Below are 23,241 nucleotides of genomic sequence, written 5' to 3' on the forward strand. Positions count from 1 at the left end.
TCGTGGCTGTGCTCGTGGCTGTGATCCTGGCTTTGGCCATTGCTCTTGCTGTACAGTCGGGTAAGGGAGGAGCGGCTGCCTCCGTCCTGCCCCTGGGCACAGAACCGTGTGCCTGCTCCCTCTCGTTCCCTGGCAGCAAATTGGGGATCCCTGTGGGGGGAGCGGCCCGGGGCTGCCTTTCCCTGCCCCACGCAGCTGTGTCCCCTGCTCCCTGTGGAGGGGAATCCTCTGACCTTCTTCCCTTCTCCTCTTCCCTCCACAGCAGGCAGACGTGAAGTCATCTAGCTCCGGTGCTGGGTTGTCCTGACAACTGGGTTGGGTACCGCGACGTCTGCTACTACCTCTCGACGGAGGAGGGGAGCTGGGTGTGGAGCCAGGAGCGGTGCTCCTCACACGGGGCCTCGCTGGCTGTGCTCCAGAGGGAGTGGGAAATGGTGAGTGGGGGGCTGTTGTGGCTGCAGGGTGGGGGTGTGAAGGAAGGGGGGTTCCTGGGTTGGGTGCAGACCCTGGGTGTGGAGCCGGGGCTGGTGAGCTCGTTCAGAAGCGCTGGAGTCTGTTGGAGCAGCCGTTGGGAGGGAGCTGCTGCCATCCCAGGGGCAGTGGTGGTGGTGGTGGTGCAGGGCTGGGGCTGCCTGCCAGGCTGGCAGGGACCTGCGTGGGGCGGGACAGTGAGTGGCGTGGGGCCAGCAGCAGCTCCTGACTGTTGGCTTCTCTCTTTCCTACCCAGGAGTTTCTCTCGCGCCTCAAAGGCAAAGATGATTTCTGGCTTGGGCTGCGGAGACAGGGCGAACGCCTGGAGTGGGTGGATGGCAGCAGCTTCACCCAGACGTGAGTCCCGTGTGGAGACGGTCCTGCAGTGGGACGGGCAGGGGTGGTGGGACGTGTCTGCTGGGACTGTCCCTTGCAGGCAGCCCTTGTCCCCTCCCGGTGCCTGCAAGGGACAAACATTATCCCAGCGGTACCAGCGGTGTCATTGCTTCCTGTTGCAGGATCCTGGTGCGGGGCCAAGGAGCGTGTCTGTATTTGAATGACAATGCTTTAGTGAGTACAAGCTGCTCACAGCAACGGCCATATATGTGCAGCAAGCACTATGCTCAGAGGTGACAGAGAGAGGACCTTCTCCGTGCTGAGCACTCACAGCTTCACCTCGTCCGGCAGCGCAGGCAGGGACTGGCCAGGTGGGGAGGCAAGCACAGAGCCCCGACGTGAGCAGGGGTGTGCGAGGGCCGCTGAGGGAGGTTTCAGTCCAGGCAGCCCTTTTGGGGCTGGCACCTTTGGCCTGGGAGCAGGGGCTCGACGTTTACAGTTTGGAGGCTGGACACTGGTTGGCAGTGAGAGGGCGTAGGGATGTTCTTGCCTCAGCTGCTGGTTCGGGGTGCTCCTGGTCTCGGTAACAACTCGCTGCCAGGTCTCAGGGAGCTGAACCTGCAGGAAGAGGAGACATCGTGGAAGCTGACGTGTGCCTGGCTGGGCTGGGACCTCAAGCACGGAACAAGTGGTTTTTCTCCTTGTGTGACCACCCCAGAACTCTTTCTTCTCGTGCGATTCAGTCACACCCGCTTTTGTGCGGTAGGGACAGAGCTCGAGCAGCTGCTGCCAGAGGAGATGGGCGCAGAGCTCTGCGGAGTTCCCTGGCACAGAGCTGGGCGGCTCTGGTGTGTCAGCTGTGCTGTTACTCCTATTTTAGTACTCTGCTGTGCATTAAACCATTGTAAATTCCCAGGAGTGTCCCTTCTATTCCCGAAGGCACCTGTTGAAGGCAGCCCTGTCCCTTCCCCTCCTCGCCCCTGGGTGCAATTTCCATCCTGGCTTTTGGAGCAGCGCTGGCTCTGCCCGATGCCCAGGCGAGTCCTGGGGCTGCCCCCGGGCTGTGCTCTGCTGAAGGGCACCCTCCCTGCCCGTCCCACCTTGCTTTCCTGCCTACGGGGTCTCTCAGGGCCCCCCAAATCCTGCCCCCCTGGAGCAGGTGCTGCTGCAGGAGCCCCAGCAGCAGCTGGAAGCAGCTGTGGGCGTTGGGGACCCAGTTTGGGGTTCAGATGGCAGCGAGGATGGGTGAGGAGTGCTGTTTGTTGGGGCACTGCCACCTCGGGTTCCTTTGGCTCGCCCTTTCTGAGCTGGGGAACCCTGTTTGTGGAGGTTTCTGCCATGGGGACAGGCTCTTCTCTCCCTCCCCCTGGTTTCTTCCTAATTCCTTTCTTGTTTTTTTCTCCTTTACCTAACTTAGCTCTCGCACCGCTACGCTTCCTCTCCGCCTTTGCCTCTGTCAAGGATGACAGTGCAGCTAGAAGAGCCATAATCCCCCGCGTTAGAGCAGGCGCAGGCTGTGGTGAGTGAGGAGTGGGAAATGCAGGAGCACATCCCCATTTTTGAGGTGCCTTTTTTTTTTTCCCCCCACTGGGGCAAGGTCACTCAGGCTTTTTGGCTGCAGCGCCTCTAGAATTACCTCGGTGGATGATGCGGCAGCCATCACAGGCTGCCCTTCTCATCGCCACATTTCCGTTTTCATGCTGTTAACCCCAGCCACCCCCTTTCTCATAAGGGACAGGGCAAAATTTACCTGATAGGGCCTCAGAGCTCTTCAAAGGAAGGAAAAAGGGCTCTGAGCAATGTTTGTTTGCAGCATGATGGGGGTGGCTGTGGAAATAGGGTCTGCACTGAGCTGCTTTGAGCATGGTGATGGCTGGTGTGGGCAGCTCTCACCTGGCTGCTTTTGCAGCAATGCTTGCACATTGGTTTAGCTCACATTTCCCCCACCTGACTCTATTTTTCTTTTTTTTTCCTCCCCCCACACACCACAGGGCTCCTGCCAGCATGGCCTGCAGTTCAACCTGCACTGGAGGCAGTGGGTTAAACTGGTCCCTTTAGAGCAGCCAGCATAGCTGAACATCCCCCTTCCCTGAGCTCCTTCCTGCTGCTGTTGCTGTCACAAAGAGGAACCCTGCTCAGCAGTGTGCTGGGGTGGCTGTTCCTAGCTGCAAAATTTAAAAAAAAAAAAAAAAAACAAAAAACCAGGTTAACGAGGCTCACATTGCAAGTCTGGAGTGGTTTTGCTCTCTAGAGAAACCCCTTTCTCCTAGATGGGAATAAATACCTGATGTTTGGATGGGTCAGTAGGTCCAGAAGCATCTGCCTGCTCTTCTGGCAGGCTGGCTCTTGCCTCGCTGGGGTTGGAAGATCCTTTTCTGGGGTTTTTCAGCCCGCGTGCAGAAAGAGATGAGCAGGTCTGCCAAACCAACCACTAAATGTCACCCGGTGCCTTTGTAGCTCTGTTTTCTATAACTTTGGGGTTGTGTTTCCTTTCCCACCTTTCCTGCCCTCCAATTAGTTTAGTCGCATCCCGGTTTCCAAAGGGACAATCTGAGTGTCTCTTGGAAGTGACTTCTTGAAGAGAAGGAGTGAAGGAAGACCAAATAGATTTCTTGAGTTGTTTGGAACATTTTCCGTCCTTTCCCCTCAAAGGGCTCATTTCTAACCCTTTGTGTCCAAAGAGACTCCCAGGCTTTTTGGCACTTGCTTGCTCCACAGAGCAGAGAAACAGTGGTGTGCTCCAAACCTGGGCTGAAAAAACACTGGGCTTACAGAGAAATTGGTAACAGGGAGCAGGTGGCGATGCTGGAATAGGTTTGGGTGGGGAGTGGCAGTGACCAAGGCTGGAAAACACCTTCCAAGTGCCTGAAGGGAGGAGGTAAGGGTGGAAAGGACCTGGTTTTGTTTTATTTGCTAAGAATCACAACTCTGACGATCCTACTAGGAATATTCTGGGAGATCGCAGAGTTAAAAGTGTCTTGTTTGGGAGACTTTAGTACCTTAGAAGAATATGGCTCAGCTTTGAGTAGAAAAGGCTTCTTGCTACTATCAGATGTTTCTTCCCTTGATGTGAGCTCATTTTCCCTGGCTTAATTCAGCAGAAGCTACGTCAAGTTTCACTTTTGGGCTGGCCGGCACGTCGAACGCTCTATTTTGCAATCTTACTCTGCATGCCGAGCGTTCGGAGGCTCGCGCTTCTCCTCGCAGACCTCTCACTTGGACAGGAGCTTGCAAAGCTGAGCTGGAGGAGTGAAAAACCTCAGAGAAATCAGATTTACTGACTGCTGGGTTGCCACCGTTCGAGCGAGGTGGTCCTCTCACCTCTCCTGCTATGGCTGGGGAAATTATTTATGCTGACCTGGATGTTGGTCCCGCAAAACGCTGCAGGGAACAGCATTCACTTCCTCAGCCCGACAGTAAGTGCATCGTGGGTTTTGGGGAGTTGTTTTCCTTGTTTTTTGGGGCTGGGGTTGTGTTGGGAGACTCCCACCCTCCGGGTGGTGCAGGGAGGGGAAGGGGCCCGTGGCTGCGGTGCTGTGCTAAGGGATCTCCTCCGCTGGTTGGGATCCCTTTGGTACTTTTGTCTTGAAAGGGCTGGAGGGTTTCTTTGAACCAGGGTCACCGTTTCAGTGTGAGCCCGGGACCTGTGATGCTTAAGGGCAGCTGACATCTTTAGATAGCCTGATCCACATCTCCATACTCCTGGTCCATCTTTCCTGCGCTTGCTGTGGTGTTTCACATCTCGTTTCCTTCTTCCTCTGCCTTATTGTGGCATTTCATGCTCTTTTCCTGCTGACTCTAGTTTTGGTGTCTAGCTTATGGGAAAAAAAAACCAACAATCAAAAAACCACCATCAAAAGGTTCAATTCCTGTTCATCCCTCCTCTGGAAGGGACCTCTGCCTGGTGAGGACCTCTTCAGTCAACACGCTGCACCCTCTTTTTTGCAAGCATTCATGATTTCCACCAAGCACATCCCTTTTGATCTCAAAGAGCTGGGCAAAACCCAGCTCCTGCTGATACGAAGGTGGAACCAGATATTCTTCCTTAGCTGTTTTGTTCCTAGGTGGATAATGAACCTTAATCCCTTTGCTGGGCAAGGTGAGCTCTGGCTTTGTCCAGGAGCATCGTCCTGCCTCCTTCTCATGGAACAAGAGCCGAGGAGAGATGGGCTTCGCCCAGCCTCAAGCTCTGCAGCGAGGAGTCTACCTCCAGGCTTCCTTGAGCAGGATGGGGCTGTCCGACCCTGCTCAGATGAAGTCTGCTTGGAGAGCTCGGTCCATCCAGGTTCAGCAGTTAATGTATAATGGCTTTATAACATCCAGGCAACTCCCGATTCTTGGAGTCTTGGATGTCTGGGTAAAACCTCATCACGAGTAACTTTGCCCCAGTCCCAGTGGGATCAGTGTGAAACACAGGAGGGCGGCAGCGGTGAATCGCGGATGATCGAAGAAAGCTTTTGAACAACCAGCAGAACCACCACTGAGGGGTTTTGGGGAGAAAATAGCCCAAATCTGCACTGCAGATCTGGCTTGCCTGCTGTGTGAGTGGGGCAGTGGTTTTTCTCCTGACAACTCTTTCCCTCGCAGGATCGGGCTGTCCCCAGCGGTACCGAACTGCTCTCTGGGCCAGCTGTCTCGGAAACCTCCTCCGGAGAGTGGCGGTGTTAGCGATGGGACTTTGGCGTGAGTAGCTCTGTGTGCTGGCACGGGGACAGCCGAAGGACAGTCCAAAGCAGGGAGGGGGTCCCTGCACTGGGGTGCTTGTGTAGGCAGCAAATCTGCTTTTTTATGATCTGCATTGGCTGCTGCACCTCAGTGCAAGGTGTGGGGAAGTGGGTTTTGGTCAGAATTTCTTAGCGCTGATAGGTGGAGGAGACTTGGCTATTTTGGTAGTCAATGAGGGGAAACCACTGGAAACTTCTCAGCTGTGGTAGAGTTACAATTTGACACCCTGTGGCTGAGCTCAGGGTGATGCAGAGCTCTGCTGAAATTAGTCTTGTGCCTGGGGTGATGTTGCTGGTGGTATCTCACGCCGCCCTGACCCACAGCACCCCCAGACCATGCCAAGCAGGTGGGAGACTGATGGATCTTGGTGAGGAGATCTGATGGATCTTGTGCTGCAGGTGAATTTGAACTCTGGGGATGGATCTGCCAGGGTTTTGGCACAGGGGTATGGAGGAAGGAGCAGAGGGATCAGGCTCGAGCTTCCCTGAGCACCGTGCCCTCCATGGGGCCAAGACATGGAAAACGCGGCTGATGCTTTCAGGATGTGGGAGCAATTTTGGGCGCAAGCTGCGAGCCGAGGCACGGTGGCTTTGTAGGGATCTGCTGTCCCTGTTGCAGGGTGGATCTGGGGCCCAGTCCCCCTCCCCTGCTCCATCCTTCCCTTGCAGTTTCAGTTTTCCACCAGCAGTTGGGGAACTCAGGAAGCCACAGAAACGTGAGCGGGAACGTAGGAGATGGCAACACCACCCTGGAGAAAGGCTGCTTGGAGCTGAGGAAAAGTCTCTGCTTGTCACAGTTGCAAGGTAACTGCCCTGGCCGTCAGGTTTCCCAGCAACTTTGAGCACCCCCAGACTGGAGAACCAAGCGAAGTTGAGGGCGTCCCCGTGTTCCTGGGGAGCAAACAGGACTTAAACACTTGTCCTTTTTGGATGGGCAGGGGACAAGGTGGCTTCTTGATGGCTGAACATGGCCCTGACTGTCTTTCAGAGGGTGAGGGGTGCAAGCTCTGCCCCACGGGCTGGATGCTGCACGGGAGCAAGTGTTACTGGGTTACCGACATGATCAAGTCGTGGAGCAAGAGCCAGGACGACTGCAGGAATCGGGGGGCCGAGCTGGTGATGCCGGGGGACCAGGAAGAGCTGGTAAAGGGACCGATGGCATCGGGGCCGTGGGACGGGTCCCAGGGCTGCACCCGAGGGCCGGTGGCACCTGAAGAAGGGTTCAGGGCTCGCCCAGAAATCTGGGCTCAGCACCCAGCCCTGTGCCTGAGCATCCAGGGCGCCTTTGCCAGCGTCAGAGGGTGGGGGACATCGGTGGGGCTCGTTCCTGGGACGGGGGCTGTGCGGGGACGGGCTGGAGCGGGTTTGGGGATGGCACGCTGGCATCACCGCCTGCCCTCTGCCCCGCTCCAGGCTTTCCTAAACAAAATCCTGCAGAAACCCAACGCTACTTCTGGATCGGCCTCTCCATCCCCTCCGCCGGGAAGGGCTGGACCTGGCTGAACGGCTCCCGCCTGGACCAGAGCCGGTGAGTGAGTGTTTTGGGGAGGGATGGGTGTTGGGGTGGGCACCTCCACCGTCACCCGAGGGACCCTGGTGCTGTGACGTGGGCTCCCTCCTGCACCCGCAGGTTCCCGTTGAGCCCCTGGGATGAAGGCAGAAGGTGCGGGGTGCTGGGGGGGGACAGGATCATCTCCGAAAACTGCAGCTCGGGATTGCAGGGGATCTGCCAGAAAGAAGCCACCCAGCTCTGAGCCGGGGGGGCCACAAGCTGGTCTGTGGCCGGGAGAGACGCTCGGGGACGGGCCACGATCAGGCCCTCGGTGGGGGAATACGGGAGCTGTTGTGCAACGACCAGATTAATAATGCGCAAATTAATAATGACATTAGCTGGGCTCTGTTGTGTGGTGTTTTCAAGCAAGTTTGTTAACGGGGGAGGCTGGAAAGTGCATCCTTCTGTACCAGATAAACTTCCCGCCCTTGTGCCCGTCCCTTTCTGCCCACCAGCACTTACCCCTGGACCTGCCTCACCCTTCCAGGGCTCCAGGGCACACACCAGGGCCCCCCTCCGACCCCCTGGGGAGGTGCCTTTGGGATTTCTACCCGTGCCAGCGTCCCCTTCAATCTTCCTCCTGGACCGTCCTCATCCTCAGGTTGTGCTTTCACCCCAGGCACAGCACAAGTAACCCAGGAGGTGGCCCGTACCCGGAAGGGACTGACAGACGGCAGAGGAGAGGGATGCTTGTGGCAGCATTGCAAAGGCAGAGAGGAAGTGCAGCGGTGAGAGCGTTAGGGTTAAAAAGGAAAAAAAGAGGGCAGGGGATTAAAAAAAGCAACCCCAAACTAAACCCCTAGCAAGCGAGCTCGCCACAAGGCAGTACTCGGTCCAGAATCCAAGGAGGGCAAACAGCCGGACCCTACTGAGCTGAGCGGAGGTGGGGACAGGGGACACGGGGACGGGTGCAAGTCTAAGCCACGGCTGCCACATGGTGGTGATGGCGGAAGAGCCAAGAGCCTTTCCCTACAGCGTAACCTCCAAAACCAGGGTTTCCCCAGCTCAGAGCAAGCGTGGAAGCTCGGTGGGACTGCCCCGTGGCATTGCGCCGCCTCCCGTCCTCGCTGCGTGAACACAGCTGTCTGAACTGGGACGCGTGAGGATGGATGGACTGGGAGCACTGGGAAGGGGCCATTTGCGGCAGCCCTGACGCCCGCCCTTCCGCGTCGCTGTGCCATCGCTGCCTTCGCAGGGGATGCGGTGAGGATTCTTCACCCACCATGAAGCACAAGCCGGGGTGAAAGCTTCACGGAAAGGGGGTGGGAGAGCGTCATGCGGTGGGAGGTTTGGGCTGGACCTGGGTGAAGTGAGTTTGGACTTGAGCTTAATTCTCGATTCCAGAGATCGCTGTGCTCAATCCAAGCGAGAGGGGAATTCTCGAGCGGGGAAACCGTACAATGACTTGCTGAAACTGTTAGTGCTGCTCGAGCTCATGCCTTTACCTGGCCTCATCTCCTAGTGTGGTGTATTACAGCATGGAAAAAACAAACGAGCTTTCCAGGTCGCTAACGATCACGCTAGCTGTAAAGATGGAGCAGAGAAACCGCTCTTGATGCTGATCATATCTAAGCAATGGCTTCATGACTCGCTCCTGCTGTACCCCAAAAGAATCCAACCTGGGGGCGTCTTGTAAACACCAGCGGGTATAAACGTGCAGTCCCCTCGTTAACACGTACTAACTCACAGCAGGCGCTGCGGCGGGATTTTACTGCGGATGTCGGCCCGCAAAGCCAGCCGTGTGCCGGGCTGCGTGTCCAGCAGCGGGTCGAGGGGGGGATTCTGCCCCTCTGCTCCGCTCTGGGGAGACCCCCCCGCAGTGCCGCGTCCAGCTCGGGGGTCCCCAGGACAAGCTGCTCTCCCCCTGGAGCGGGTGCTGCTGCAGGAGCCCCAGAGCAGCTGGAAGCAGCCGTGGGCGTTGGGGACGAACCCGACCGGGACGGAGAGTGAACAAACCTCGCCGTGTCCCCGCTGAGAGGGGTCACGCGGCGGAAGTTTTCCTTAGCAAAGGAGCAGATCGAGACGCAGCCCTGCGCTTCGTATTGGCTGTCTCTCCCGCCACTCTCTCCTACCTGAGCGCTGATTGGTCGGAGCAGTGGGCGGAGCTGTTCTCGTTTCTCTCTGTGCCACTCGGTGTTTGGAGCTGGCTGAGGCGGCGGCGGCAGAGGTAGGGGGAAAGAGAGAGCGAGAGAACGAGAGAGCGGGGAGCAGCCGTGGTGAGGGGAGCTTGGCGGGCTCTTCGTCCCCTCGGCGCTCCCCGTGTCCGCCATTTCCCAGAGCGGCTGTCTCTGGTCCCCTGCTGTCCCCTCAGGGCCGTGGGTCGGAAGGAGCCTGTTCCCCCGCAGCTGCGGCTGGGTTTCATTTCTCTCTAGGACAGGAGGGGCGCTGCGGAGCCTGGCCCGGCCCTGCCTGGCCCTGCGGCTGCCCAAGAGGCCCAGCCCGTACCCCCGTAGGGGTACCCAGAGTTGTACGGTGTTTGTGTCAACGCCCCCGCCCAGTTCCCCCAACCCCTTTTCTGTGGGAGTTGGTGGTTTCCTCCCCCCGAGGCCCTTTTGGGGAGCAGCTGCTCGTGGTTCTCCCGGCAGGGAGCTGGCCCTTGTCATGAACAAAACCAGCAACAACGTCGGTGGTTTTTGAAAGGCTGCAGGCGCTGCCAGGGCAGGGGCTGCTTTGTACAACGTGCGCAAGCAGCTCTGGGGGGAACAGTCCCGTCCCCTTGTGCCAGCTGAGCCCGTTTTGCAGCTTTCTGTGCCAGCAGCTGGCAGTTTGCAGGCGTTGGCATTTGTGGTGGAGCGGGGGGGGGCTGAGGGGTGGGCAGGGGGGTGCCCCCAGCCAGCGAGTGCCTTGCGGCCGGTGTGGGCAGGGTGCTGGGCAGGGTGCTGGCTCTGCCGGGGACCGAGGGTCGGTCCCTGAGCTCGGTGATGCTGCGTGCTGGGGACAGGCTGCAGTGTCAGGGGGGAGCAGGGACAGGGCAGGACTGTGCTGGTGTTTCAAACCAAGTGCTGACAGCTGTCAGGCCACAGAATTAAACGTCCCTGATCTGCTGCATCAGTGCCATGTGCTCTGCAACTTCCCAACAGGACAACAACAGCTGTGGTGGTAAAGCTGCATCCCAGCCTGCCTCGAAACAGCCTTTGCCACCGGTATTATGTCCTGGGAGCAAGACACTGCTTGTTGCGAGCAAGGTGATACCACATCTCGGTTTCCCTTGGGACAAAGAGGGGAACAGAATCTGCCCCAATGATGAGGATGTGGAGAACCCCTGGGTCCCCAGGATGAAGGGGCATCCCCCCACCAGAGGTGCCTGGGCATAGAGGCAAAAGGACACACAGAAGAGCTCTGGGTGAGTGCAGGGCCACCGCTGTGGGCTGTAGGGAGGGCACAATGTCTCGGTGGTGGTGTCACCCCAGGAGGCCTGGGGCTGGCAAGTGTGAGGCTTCTTCCAGCTGTCTGGGAAAGGCCTGGTCTTGTGCTCAGTTCCCATCGGGTGGTCTGTAGCAGCCCCCCCCCACACACACACATCTCCATCTGTCTGGCAGCTCTCCTGCTGCAGGCTGTCCCCTGGGGTTCCCTCCTGCGTTCCCTGGGCAGCTCGTGTTGGGGACGGCAGGGATGCGAGGGCCGTGCCTGCTCTGGGACAGCGCCGTCCTCACTGCGAGTGGCTTTTTCCTCCTGCAGGCAGGTGCTGCGCTCTCCCTCCAGCGTATGGCCTGGTGGTGGCTGTGCTCGTGGCTGTGCTCGTGGCTGTGATCCTGGCTTTGGCCATTGCTCTTGCTGTACAGTCGGGTAAGGGAGGAGCGGCTGCCTCCGTCCTGCCCCTGGGCACAGAACCGTGTGCCTGCTCCCTCTCGTTCCCTGGCAGCAAATTGGGGATCCCTGTGGGGGGAGCCCGGGGCTGCCTCCTTCCCTGCCCCACGCAGCTGTGTCCCCTGCTCCCTGTGGAGGGGAATCCTCTGACCTTCTTCCCTTCTCCTCTTCCCTCCACAGCAGGCAGACGTGAAGGTCATCTAGCTCCGGTGCTGGGTTGTCCTGACAACTGGGTTGGGTACCGCGACGTCTGCTACTACCTCTCGACGGAGGAGGGGAGCTGGGTGTGGAGCCAGGAGCGGTGCTCCTCACACGGGGCCTCGCTGGCTGTGCTCCAGAGGGAGTGGGAAATGGTGAGTGGGGGGCTGTTGTGGCTGCAGGGTGGGGGTGTGAAGGAAGGGGGGTTCCTGGGTTGGGTGCAGACCCTGGGTGTGGAGCCCGGGGCTGGTGAGCTCGTTCAGAAGCGCTGGAGTCTGTTGGAGCAGCCGTTGGGAGGGAGCTGCTGCCATCCCAGGGGCAGTGGTGGTGGTGGTGGTGCAGGGCTGGGGCTGCCTGCCAGGCTGGCAGGGACCTGCGTGGGGCCGGGACAGTGAGTGGCGTGGGGCCAGCAGCAGCTCCTGAGTGTTGGCTTCTCTCTTTCCTACCCAGGAGTTTCTCTCGCGCCTCAAAGGCAAAGATGATTTCTGGCTTGGGCTGCGGAGACAGGGCGAACGCCTGGAGTGGGTGGATGGCAGCAGCTTCACCCAGACGTGAGTCCCGTGTGTAGACGGTCCTGCAGTGGGACGGGCAGGGGCCTGGTGGGACGTGTCTGCTGGGACTGTCCCTTGCAGGCAGCCCTTGTCCCCTCCCGGTGCCTGCAAGGGACAAACATTATCCCAGCGGTACCAGCGGTGTCATTGCTTCCTGTTGCAGGATCCTGGTGCGGGGCCAAGGAGCGTGTCTGTATTTGAATGACAATGCTTTAGTGAGTACAAGCTGCTCACAGCAACGGCCATATATGTGCAGCAAGCACTATGCTCAGAGGTGACAGAGAGAGGACCTTCTCCGTGCTGAGCACTCACAGCTTCACCTCGTCCGCCAGCGCAGGCAGGGACTGGCCAGGTGGGGAGGCAAGCACAGAGCCCCGACGTGAGCAGGGGTGTGCGAGGGCCGCTGAGGGAGGTTTCAGTCCAGGCAGCCCTTTTGGGGCTGGCACCTTTGGCCTGGGAGCAGGGGCTCGACGTTTACAGTTTGGAGGCTGGACACTGGTTGGCAGTGAGAGGGCGTAGGGATGTTCTTGCCTCAGCTGCTGGTTCGGGGTGCTCCTGGTCTCGGTAACAACTCGCTGCCAGGTCTCAGGGAGCTGAACCTGCAGGAAGAGGAGACATCGTGGAAGCTGACGTGTGCCTGGCTGGGCTGGGACCTCAAGCACGGAACAAGTGGTTTTTCTCCTTGTGTGACCACCCCAGAACTCTTTCTTCTCGTGCGATTCAGTCACACCCGCTTTTGTGCGGTAGGGACAGAGCTCGAGCAGCTGCTGCCAGAGGAGATGGGCGCAGAGCTCTGCGGAGTTCCCTGGCACAGAGCTGGGCGGCTCTGGTGTGTCAGCTGTGCTGTTACTCCTATTTTAGTACTCTGCTGTGCATTAAACCATTGTAAATTCCCAGGAGTGTCCCTTCTATTCCCGAAGGCACCTGTTGAAGGCAGCCCTGTCCCTTCCCCTCCTCGCCCCTGGGTGCAATTTCCATCCTGGCTTTTGGAGCAGCGCTGGCTCTGCCCGATGCCCAGGCGAGTCCTGGGGCTGCCCCCGGGCTGTGCTCTGCTGAAAGGCACCCTCCCTGCCCGTCCCACCTTGCTTTCCTGCCTACGGGGTCTCTCAGGGCCCCCCAAATCCTGCCCCCCCTGGAGCAGGTGCTGCTGCAGGAGCCCCAGCAGCAGCTGGAAGCAGCTGTGGGCGTTGGGGACCCAGTTTGGGGTTCAGATGGCAGCGAGGATGGGTGAGGAGTGCTGTTTGTTGGGGCACTGCCACCTCGGGTTCCTTTGGCTCGCCCTTTCTGAGCTGGGGAACCCTGTTTGTGGAGGTTTCTGCCATGGGGACAGGCTCTTCTCTCCCTCCCCCTGGTTTCTTCCTAATTCCTTTCTTGTTTTTTTCTCCTTTACCTAACTTAGCTCTCGCACCGCTACGCTTCCTCTCCGCCTTTGCCTCTGTCAAGGATGACAGTGCAGCTAGAAGAGCCATAATCCCCCGCGTTAGAGCAGGCGCAGGCTGTGGTGAGTGAGGAGTGGGAAATGCAGGAGCACATCCCCATTTTTGAGGTGCCTTTTTTTTTTTCCCCCCACTGGGGCAAGGTCACTCAGGCTTTTTGGCTGCAGCGCCTCTAGAATTACCTCGGTGGATGATGCGGCAGCCATCACAGGCTGCCCTTCTCATCGCCACATTTCCGTTTTCATGCTGTTAACCCCAGCCACCCCCTTTCTCATAAGGGACAGGGCAAAATTTACCTGATAGGGCCTCAGAGCTCTTCAAAGGAAGGAAAAAGGGCTCTGAGCAATGTTTGTTTGCAGCATGATGGGGGTGGCTGTGGAAATAGGGTCTGCACTGAGCTGCTTTGAGCATGGTGATGGCTGGTGTGGGCAGCTCTCACCTGGCTGCTTTTGCAGCAATGCTTGCACATTGGTTTAGCTCACATTTCCCCCACCTGACTCTATTTTTCTTTTTTTTTCCTCCCCCCACACACCACAGGGCTCCTGCCAGCATGGCCTGCAGTTCAACCTGCACTGGAGGCAGTGGGTTAAACTGGTCCCTTTAGAGCAGCCAGCATAGCTGAACATCCCCCTTCCCTGAGCTCCTTCCTGCTGCTGTTGCTGTCACAAAGAGGAACCCTGCTCAGCAGTGTGCTGGGGTGGCTGTTCCTAGCTGCAAAATTTAAAAAAAAAAAAAAAAAAAAAAAACAAAAAACCAGGTTAACGAGGCTCACATTGCAAGTCTGGAGTGGTTTTGCTCTCTAGAGAAACCCCTTTCTCCTAGATGGGAATAAATACCTGATGTTTGGATGGGTCAGTAGGTCCAGAAGCATCTGCCTGCTCTTCTGGCAGGCTGGCTCTTGCCTCGCTGGGGTTGGAAGATCCTTTTCTGGGGTTTTTCAGCCCGCGTGCAGAAAGAGATGAGCAGGTCTGCCAAACCAACCACTAAATGTCACCCGGTGCCTTTGTAGCTCTGTTTTCTATAACTTTGGGGTTGTGTTTCCTTTCCCACCTTTCCTGCCCTCCAATTAGTTTAGTCGCATCCCGGTTTCCAAAGGGACAATCTGAGTGTCTCTTGGAAGTGACTTCTTGAAGAGAAGGAGTGAAGGAAGACCAAATAGATTTCTTGAGTTGTTTGGAACATTTTCCGTCCTTTCCCCTCAAAGGGCTCATTTCTAACCCTTTGTGTCCAAAGAGACTCCCAGGCTTTTTGGCACTTGCTTGCTCCACAGAGCAGAGAAACAGTGGTGTGCTCCAAACCTGGGCTGAAAAAACACTGGGCTTACAGAGAAATTGGTAACAGGGAGCAGGTGGCGATGCTGGAATAGGTTTGGGTGGGGAGTGGCAGTGACCAAGGCTGGAAAACACCTTCCAAGTGCCTGAAGGGAGGAGGTAAGGGTGGAAAGGACCTGGTTTTGTTTTATTTGCTAAGAATCACAACTCTGACGATCCTACTAGGAATATTCTGGGAGATCGCAGAGTTAAAAGTGTCTTGTTTGGGAGACTTTAGTACCTTAGAAGAATATGGCTCAGCTTTGAGTAGAAAAGGCTTCTTGCTACTATCAGATGTTTCTTCCCTTGATGTGAGCTCATTTTCCCTGGCTTAATTCAGCAGAAGCTACGTCAAGTTTCACTTTTGGGCTGGCCGGCACGTCGAACGCTCTATTTTGCAATCTTACTCTGCATGCCGAGCGTTCGGAGGCTCGCGCTTCTCCTCGCAGACCTCTCACTTGGACAGGAGCTTGCAAAGCTGAGCTGGAGGAGTGAAAAAACCTCAAATCAGATTTACTGACTGCTGGGTTGCCACCGTTCGAGCGAGGTGGTCCTCTCACCTCTCCTGCTATGGCTGGGGAAATTATTTATGCTGACCTGGATGTTGGTCCCGCAAAACGCTGCAGGGAACAGCATTCACTTCCTCAGCCGACAGTAAGTGCATCGTGGGTTTTGGGGAGTTGTTTTCCTTGTTTTTTGGGGCTGGGGTTGTGTTGGGAGACTCCCACCCTCCGGGTGGTGCAGGGAGGGGAAGGGGCCCGTGGCTGCGGTGCTGTGCTAAGGGATCTCCTCCGCTGGTTGGGATCCCTTTGGTACTTTTGTCTTGAAAGGGCTGGAGGGTTTCTTTGAACCAGGGTCACCGTTTCAGTGTGAGCCCGGGACCTGTGATGCTTAAGGGCAGCTGACATCTTTAGATAGCCTGATCCACATCTCCATACTCCTGGTCCATCTTTCCTGCGCTTGCTGTGGTGTTTCACATCTCGTTTCCTTCTTCCTCTGCCTTATTGTGGCATTTCATGCTCTTTTCCTGCTGACTCTAGTTTTGGTGTCTAGCTTATGGAAAAAAAAACCCAACAATCAAAAAACCACCATCAAAAGGTTCAATTCCTGTTCATCCCTCCTCTGGAAGGGACCTCTGCCTGGTGAGGACCTCTTCAGTCAACACGCTGCACCCTCTTTTTTGCAAGCATTCATGATTTCCACCAAGCACATCCCTTTTGATCTCAAAGAGCTGGGCAAAACCCAGCTCCTGCTGATACGAAGGTGGAACCAGATATTCTTCCTTAGCTGTTTTGTTCCTAGGTGGATAATGAACCTTAATCCCTTTGCTGGGCAAGGTGAGCTCTGGCTTTGTCCAGGAGCATCGTCCTGCCTCCTTCTCATGGAACAAGAGCCGAGGAGAGATGGGCTTCGCCCAGCCTCAAGCTCTGCAGCGAGGAGTCTACCTCCAGGCTTCCTTGAGCAGGATGGGGCTGTCCGACCCTGCTCAGATGAAGTCTGCTTGGAGAGCTCGGTCCATCCAGGTTCAGCAGTTAATGTATAATGGCTTTATAACATCCAGGCAACTCCCGATTCTTGGAGTCTTGGATGTCTGGGTAAAACCTCATCACGAGTAACTTTGCCCCAGTCCCAGTGGGATCAGTGTGAAACACAGGAGGGCGGCAGCGGTGAATCGCGGATGATCGAAGAAAGCTTTTGAACAACCAGCAGAACCACCACTGAGGGGTTTTGGGGAGAAAATAGCCCAAATCTGCACTGCAGATCTGGCTTGCCTGCTGTGTGAGTGGGGCAGTGGTTTTTCTCCTGACAACTCTTTCCCTCGCAGGATCGGGCTGTCCCCAGCGGTACCGAACTGCTCTCTGGGCCAGCTGTCTCGGAAACCTCCTCCTCGGAGTGGCGGTGTTAGCGATGGGACTTTGGCGTGAGTAGCTCTGTGTGCTGGCACGGGGACAGCCGAAGGACAGTCCAAAGCAGGGAGGGGGTCCCTGCACTGGGGGTGCTTGTGTAGGCAGCAAATCTGCTTTTTTATGATCTGCATTGGCTGCTGCACCTCAGTGCAAGGTGTGGGGAAGTGGGTTTTGGTCAGAATTTCTTAGCGCTGATAGGTGGAGGAGACTTGGCTATTTTGGTAGTCAATGAGGGGAAACCACTGGAAACTTCTCAGCTGTGGTAGAGTTACAATTTGACACCCTGTGGCTGAGCTCAGGGTGATGCAGAGCTCTGCTGAAATTAGTCTTGTGCCTGGGGTGATGTTGCTGGTGGTATCTCACGCCGCCCTGACCCACAGCACCCCCAGACCATGCCAAGCAGGTGGGAGACTGATGGATCTTGGTGAGGAGATCTGATGGATCTTGTGCTGCAGGTGAATTTGAACTCTGGGGATGGATCTGCCAGGGTTTTGGCACAGGGGTATGGAGGAAGGAGCAGAGGGATCAGGCTCGAGCTTCCCTGAGCACCGTGCCCTCCATGGGGCCAAGACATGGAAAACGCGGCTGATGCTTTCAGGATGTGGGAGCAATTTTGGGCGCAAGCTGCGAGCCGAGGCACGGTGGCTTTGTAGGGATCTGCTGTCCCTGTTGCAGGGTGGATCTGGGGCCCAGTCCCCCTCCCCTGCTCCATCCTTCCCTTGCAGTTTCAGTTTTCCACCAGCAGTTGGGGAACTCAGGAAGCCACAGAAACGTGAGCGGGAACGTAGGAGATGGCAACACCACCCTGGAGAAAGGCTGCTTGGAGCTGAGGAAAAGTCTCTGCTTGTCACAGTTGCAAGGTAACTGCCCTGGCCGTCAGGTTTCCCAGCAACTTTGAGCACCCCCAGACTGGAGAACCAAGCGAAGTTGAGGGCGTCCCCGTGTTCCTGGGGAGCAAACAGGACTTAAACACTTGTCCTTTTTGGATGGGCAGGGGACAAGGTGGCTTCTTGATGGCTGAACATGGCCCTGACTGTCTTTCAGAGGGTGAGGGGTGCAAGCTCTGCCCCACGGGCTGGATGCTGCACGGGAGCAAGTGTTACTGGGTTACCGACATGATCAAGTCGTGGAGCAAGAGCCAGGACGACTGCAGGAATCGGGGGGCCGAGCTGGTGATGCCGGGGGACCAGGAAGAGCTGGTAAAGGGACCGATGGCATCGGGGCCGTGGGACGGGTCCCAGGGCTGCACCCGAGGGGCCGGTGGCACCTGAAGAAGGGTTCAGGGCTCGCCCAGAAATCTGGGCTCAGCACCCAGCCCTGTGCCTGAGCATCCAGGGCGCCTTTGCCAGCGTCAGAGGGTGGGGGACATCGGTGGGGCTCGTTCCTGGGACGGGGGCTGTGCGGGGACGGGCTGGAGCGGGTTTGGGGATGGCACGCTGGCATCACCGCCTGCCCTCTGCCCCGCTCCAGGCTTTCCTAAACAAAATCCTGCAGAAACCCAAACGCTACTCTGGATCGGCCTCTCCATCCCCTCCGCCGGGAAGGGCTGGACCTGGCTGAACGGCTCCCGCCTGGACCAGAGCCGGTGAGTGAGTGTTTTGGGGAGGGATGGGTGTTGGGGTGGGCACCTCCACCGTCACCCGAGGGACCCTGGTGCTGTGACGTGGGCTCCCTCCTGCACCCGCAGGTTCCCGTTGAGCCCCTGGGATGAAGGCAGAAGGTGCGGGGTGCTGAGGGGGGACAGGATCGTCTCCGAAAACTGCAGCTCGGGATTGCAGGGGATCTGCCAGAAAGAAGCCACCCAGCTCTGAGCCGGGGGGGCCACAAGCTGGTCTGTGGCCGGGAGAGACGCTCGGGGACGGGCCACGATCAGGCCCTCGGTGGGGGAATACGGGAGCTGTTGTGCAACGACCAGATTAATAATGCGCAAATTAATAATGACATTAGCTGGGCTCTGTTGTGTGGTGTTTTCAAGCAAGTTTGTTAACGGGGGAGGCTGGAAAGTGCATCCTTCTGTACCAGATAAACTTCCCGCCCTTGTGCCCGTCCCTTTCTGCCCACCAGCACTTACCCCTGGACCTGCCTCACCCTTCCAGGGCTCCAGGGCACACACCAGGGCCCCCCTCCGACCCCCTGGGGAGGTGCCTTTGGGATTTCTACCCGTGCCAGCGTCCCCTTCAATCTTCCTCCTGGACCGTCCTCATCCTCAGGTTGTGCTTTCACCCCAGGCACAGCACAAGTAACCCAGGAGGTGGCCCGTACCCGGAAGGGACTGACAGACGGCAGAGGAGAGGGATGCTTGTGGCAGCATTGCAAAGGCAGAGAGGAAGTGCAGCGGTGAGAGCGTTAGGGTTAAAAAGGAAAAAAAGAGGGCAGGGGATTAAAAAAAGCAACCCCAAACTAAACCCCTAGCAAGCGAGCTCGCCACAAGGCAGTACTCGGTCCAGAATCCAAGGAGGGCAAACAGCCGGACCCTACTGAGCTGAGCGGAGGTGGGGACAGGGGACACGGGGACGGGTGCAAGTCTAAGCCACGGCTGCCACATGGTGGTGATGGCGGAAGAGCCGAGAGCCTTTCCCTACAGCGTAACCTCCAAAACCAGGGTTTCCCCAGCTCAGAGCAAGCGTGGAAGCTCGGTGGGACTGCCCCGTGGCATTGCGCCGCCTCCCGTCCTCGCTGCGTGAACACAGCTGTCTGAACTGGGACGCGTGAGGATGGATGGACTGGGAGCACTGGGAAGGGGCCATTTGCGGCAGCCCTGACGCCCGCCCTTCCGCGTCGCTGTGCCATCGCTGCCTTCGCAGGGGATGCGGTGAGGATTCTTCACCCACCATGAAGCACAAGCCGGGGTGAAAGCTTCACGGAAAGGGGGTGGGAGAGCGTCATGCGGTGGGAGGTTTGGGCTGGACCTGGGTGAAGTGAGTTTGGACTTGAGCTTAATTCTCGATTCCAGAGATCGCTGTGCTCAATCCAAGCGAGAGGGGAATTCTCGAGCGGGGAAACCGTACAATGACTTGCTGAAACTGTTAGTGCTGCTCGAGCTCATGCCTTTACCTGGCCTCATCTCCTAGTGTGGTGTATTACAGCATGGAAAAAACAAACGAGCTTTCCAGGTCGCTAACGATCACGCTAGCTGTAAAGATGGAGCAGAGAAACCGCTCTTGATGCTGATCATATCTAAGCAATGGCTTCATGACTCGCTCCTGCTGTACCCCAAAAGAATCCAACCTGGGGGCGTCTTGTAAACACCAGCGGGTATAAACGTGCAGTCCCCTCGTTAACACGTACTAACTCACAGCAGGCGCTGCGGCGGGATTTTACTGCGGATGTCGGCCCGCAAAGCCAGCCGTGTGCCGGGCTGCGTGTCCAGCAGCGGGTCGAGGGGGGGATTCTGCCCCTCTGCTCCGCTCTGGGGAGACCCCCCCGCAGTGCCGCGTCCAGCTCGGGGGTCCCCAGGACAAGCTGCTCTCCCCTGGAGCGGGTGCTGCTGCAGGAGCCCCAGAGCAGCTGGAAGCAGCCGTGGGCGTTGGGGACGAACCCGACCGGGACGGAGAGTGAACAAACCTCGCCGTGTCCCCGCTGAGGGGGTCACGCGGCGGAAGTTTTCCTTAGCAAAGGAGCAGATCGAGACGCAGCCCTGCGCTTCGTATTGGCTGTCTCTCCCGCCACTCTCTCCTACCTGAGCGCTGATTGGTCGGAGCAGTGGGCGGAGCTGTTCTCGTTTCTCTCTGTGCCACTCGGTGTTTGGAGCTGGCTGAGGCGGCGGCGGCAGAGGTAGGGGAGAAAGAGAGAGCGAGAGAACGAGAGAGCGGGGAGCAGCCGTGGTGAGGGGAGCTTGGCGGGCTCTTCGTCCCCTCGGCGCTCCCCGTGTCCGCCATTTCCCAGAGCGGCTGTCTCTGGTCCCCTGCTGTCCCCTCAGGGCCGTGGGTCGGAAGGAGCCTGTTCCCCCGCAGCTGCGGCTGGGTTTCATTTCTCTCTAGGACAGGAGGGGCGCTGCGGAGCCTGGCCCGGCCCTGCCTGGCCCTGCGGCTGCCCAAGAGGCCCAGCCCGTACCCCCGTAGGAAGTTGTACGGTGTTTGTGTGTGAACTTCCCCTTTTCTGTGGGAGTTGGTGGTTTCCTCCCCCCGAGGCCCTTTTGGGGAGCAGCTGCTCGTGGTTCTCCCGGCAGGGAGCTGGCCCCTTGTCATGAACAAAACCAGCAACAACGTCGGTGGTTTTTGAAAGGCTGCAGGCGCTGCCAGGGCAGGGGCTGCTTTGTACAACGTGCGCAAGCAGCTCTGGGGGGAACAGTCCCGTCCCCTTGTGCCAGCTGAGCCCGTTTTGCAGCTTTCTGTGCCAGCAGCTGGCAGTTTGCAGGCGTTGGCATTTGTGGTGGCGGGGGGGGGGCTGAGGGGTGGGCAGGGGGGTGCCCCCAGCCAGCGAGTGCCTTGCGGCCGGTGTGGGCAGGGTGCTGGGCAGGGTGCTGGCTCTGCCGGGGACCGAGGGTCGGTCCCTGAGCTCGGTGATGCTGCGTGCTGGGGACAGGCTGCAGTGTCAGGGGGGAGCAGGGACAGGGCAGGACTGTGCTGGTGTTTCAAACCAAGTGCTGACAGCTGTCAGGCCACAGAATTAAACGTCCCTGATCTGCTGCATCAGTGCCATGTGCTCTGCAACCTCCCAACAGGACAACAACAGCTGTGGTGGTAAAGCTGCATCCCAGGCTGGATGGTACCCCCCCACCCAGAGGTGCCTGGGCATAGAGGCGAAAGGACACACAGAAGAGCTCTGGGTGAGTGCAGGGCCACCGCTGTGGGCTGTAGGGAGGGCACAATGTCTCGGTGGTGGTGTCACCCCAGGAGGCCTGGGGCTGGCAAGTGTGAGGCTTCTTCCAGCTGTCTGGGAAAGGCCTGGTCTTGTGCTCAGTTCCCATCGGGTGGTCTGTAGCAGCCCCCCCCCCCCCCCCCACATCTCCATCTGTCTGGCAGCTCTCCTGCTGCAGGCTGTCCCCTGGGGTTCCCTCCTGCGTTCCCTGGGCAGCTCGTGTTGGGGACGGCAGGGATGCAAGGGCCGTGCCTGCTCTGGGACAGCGCCGTCCTCACTGCGAGTGGCTTTTTCCTCCTGCAGGCAGGTGCTGCGCTCTCCCTCCAGCGTATGGCCTGGTGGTGGCTGTGCTCGTGGCTGTGATCCTGGCTTTGGCCGCTGCTCTTGCTGTACAGTCGGGTAAGGGAGGAGCGGCTGCCTCCGTCCCGCCCCTGGGCACAGAACCGTGTGCCTGCTCCCTCTCGTTCCCTGGCAGCAAATTGGGGATCCCTGTGGGGGGAGCCCGGGGCTGCCTCCTTCCCTGCCCCACGCAGCTGTGTCCCCTGCTCCCTGTGGAGGGGAATCCTCTGACCTTCTTCCCTTCTCCTCTTCCCTCCACAGCAGGCAGATGTGAAGGTCATCTAGCTCCGGTGCTGGGTTGTCCTGACAACTGGGTTGGGTACCGCAACGTCTGCTACTGCTCTCGACGGAGGAGGGGAGCTGGGTGTGGAGCCAGGAGCAGTGCTCCTTGCGTGGGGCCTCGCTGGCTGTGCTCCAGAGGGAGTGGGAAATGGTGAGTGGGGGGCTGTTGTGGCTGCAGGGTGGGGGTGTGAAGGAAGGGGGGTTCCTGGGTTGGGTGCAGACCCTGGGTGTGGAGCCCGGGGCTGGTGAGCTCGTTCAGAAGCGCTGGAGTCTGTTGGAGCAGCCGTTGGGAGGGAGCTGCTGCCATCCCAGGGGCAGTGGTGGTGGTGGTGTGGGGCTGGGGCTGCCTGCCAGGCTGGCAGGGACCTGCGTGGGGCCGGGACAGTGAGTGGCGTGGGGCCAGCAGCAGCTCCTGAGTGTTGGCTTCTCTCTTTCCTACCCAGGAGTTTCTCTCGCGCCTCAAAGGCAAAGATGATTTCTGGCTTGGGCTGCGGAGACAGGGCGACGCCTGGAGTGGGTGGATGGCAGCAGCTTCACCCAGATGTGAGTCCCGTGTGGAGACGGTCCTGCAGTGGGACGGGCAGGGGCCTGGTGGGACGTGTCTGCTGGGACTGTCCCTTGCAGGCAGCCCTTGTCCCCTCCCGGTGCCTGAGGGGGAAACCGTTAACCCGATGGGTACCAGCGGTGTCATTGCTTCCTGTTGCAGGATCCTGGTGCGGGGCCAAGGAGCGTGTCTGTATTTGAACGACAATGCTGTCGGGAGTTCAAGCTGCTCACAGCAACGGCCATATATCTGCAGCAAGCCCCAAGCTCAGAGTTGACAAAGACCTTCATGCTGAGCACTCACAGCATCACCTTGTCCACCAGCACAGGCAGGGACTGGCCAGGTGGGGAGGCAAGCACAGAGCCCCGACGTGAGCAGGGGTGTGCGAGGGCCGCTGAGGGAGGTTTCAGTCCAGGCAGCCCTTTTGGGGCTGGCACCTTTGGCCTGGGAGCAGGGGCTCGACGTTTGGAGTTTGGAGGCTGGACACTGGTTGGCAGTGAGAGGGCGTAGGGATGTTCTTGCCTCAGCTGCTGGTTCGGGGTGCTCCTGGTCTCGGTAACAACTCGCTGCCAGGTCTCAGGGAGCTGAACCTGCAGGAAGAGGAGACATCGTGGAAGCTGACGTGTGCCTGGCTGGGCTGGGACCTCAAGCACGGAACAAGTGGTTTTTCTCCTTGTGTGACCACCCCAGAACTCTTTCTTCTCGTGCGATTCAGTCACACCCGCTTTTGTGCGGTAGGGACAGAGCTCGAGCAGCTGCTGCCAGAGGAGATGGGCGCAGAGCTCTGCGGAGTTCCCTGGCACAGAGCTGGGCGGCTCTGGTGTGTCAGCTGTGCTGTTACTCCTATTTTAGTACTCTGCTGTGCATTAAACCATTGTAAATTCCCAGGAGTGTCCCTTCTATTCCCGAAGGCACCTGTTGAAGGCAGCCCTGTCCCTTCCCCTCCTCGCCCCTGGGTGCAATTTCCATCCTGGCTTTTGGAGC

The 23,241-nt window shown here is 58.4% G+C and overlaps 2 protein-coding genes, 1 long non-coding RNA gene and 1 pseudogene across 3 annotated transcripts; all 4 read left to right on the forward strand.

The window, feature by feature from the left end:
• Positions 1 to 285: 285 nt before the first annotated feature.
• Positions 286 to 1,720, forward strand: LOC129200141 (uncharacterized). The gene is made up of 3 exons (XR_008574814.1): positions 286 to 434; positions 728 to 828; positions 990 to 1,720. It is a non-coding gene; the product is annotated as an uncharacterized LOC129200141 (long non-coding RNA).
• A 3,158-nt stretch (positions 1,721 to 4,878) lies between these two features.
• LOC129200140 (killer cell lectin-like receptor subfamily B member 1C) lies at positions 4,879 to 7,034 on the forward strand. Its single transcript, XM_054811404.1, has 5 exons — positions 4,879 to 4,906; positions 5,395 to 5,490; positions 6,201 to 6,335; positions 6,520 to 6,674; positions 6,945 to 7,034. The coding sequence occupies exons 1-5, from the start codon at positions 4,879 to 4,881 to the stop codon at positions 7,032 to 7,034; spliced, it is 504 nt and encodes a 167-aa protein (XP_054667379.1).
• Positions 7,035 to 8,358: 1,324 nt separating this feature from the next.
• Positions 8,359 to 12,533, forward strand: LOC129200142 (early activation antigen CD69-like). The gene is made up of 6 exons (XM_054811405.1): positions 8,359 to 8,363; positions 9,456 to 9,600; positions 10,530 to 10,869; positions 11,071 to 11,243; positions 11,539 to 11,639; positions 11,803 to 12,533. Exons 1-6 carry the CDS (start codon positions 8,359 to 8,361, stop codon positions 11,915 to 11,917), a joined length of 879 nt encoding a protein of 292 aa, XP_054667380.1. The 3' UTR covers positions 11,918 to 12,533.
• Positions 12,534 to 20,709: 8,176 nt separating this feature from the next.
• On the forward strand, positions 20,710 to 23,142 carry LOC129200144 (C-type lectin domain family 2 member B-like; annotated as a pseudogene).
• The last annotated feature ends 99 nt before the right edge of the window (positions 23,143 to 23,241 follow it).

This window comes from Grus americana (assembly GCF_028858705.1).
Source record: "Grus americana isolate bGruAme1 chromosome 32 unlocalized genomic scaffold, bGruAme1.mat SUPER_32_unloc_7, whole genome shotgun sequence".
NCBI lineage: Eukaryota > Metazoa > Chordata > Aves > Gruiformes > Gruidae > Grus > Grus americana.

Excerpts from the sequence above, each read along its gene's own strand:
- LOC129200140 (XM_054811404.1), top strand. The coding sequence starts at position 4,879 with ATGAACCTTAATCCCTTTGCTGGGCAAG. Across the intron at positions 4,907-5,394 it reads TAATCCCTTTGCTGGGCAAG|GATCGGGCTGTCCCCAGCGG; the intron begins GTGAGCTCTGGC and ends TTTCCCTCGCAG. Across the intron at positions 6,336-6,519 it reads CTGCTTGTCACAGTTGCAAG|AGGGTGAGGGGTGCAAGCTC; the intron begins GTAACTGCCCTG and ends ACTGTCTTTCAG.
- LOC129200142 (XM_054811405.1), top strand. Across the intron at positions 9,601-10,529 it reads GTTCCCCCAACCCCTTTTCT|CTGTCTGGGAAAGGCCTGGT; the intron begins GTGGGAGTTGGT and ends GGCTTCTTCCAG. Across the intron at positions 10,870-11,070 it reads TGCTCTTGCTGTACAGTCGG|CAGGCAGACGTGAAGGTCAT; the intron begins GTAAGGGAGGAG and ends TTCCCTCCACAG.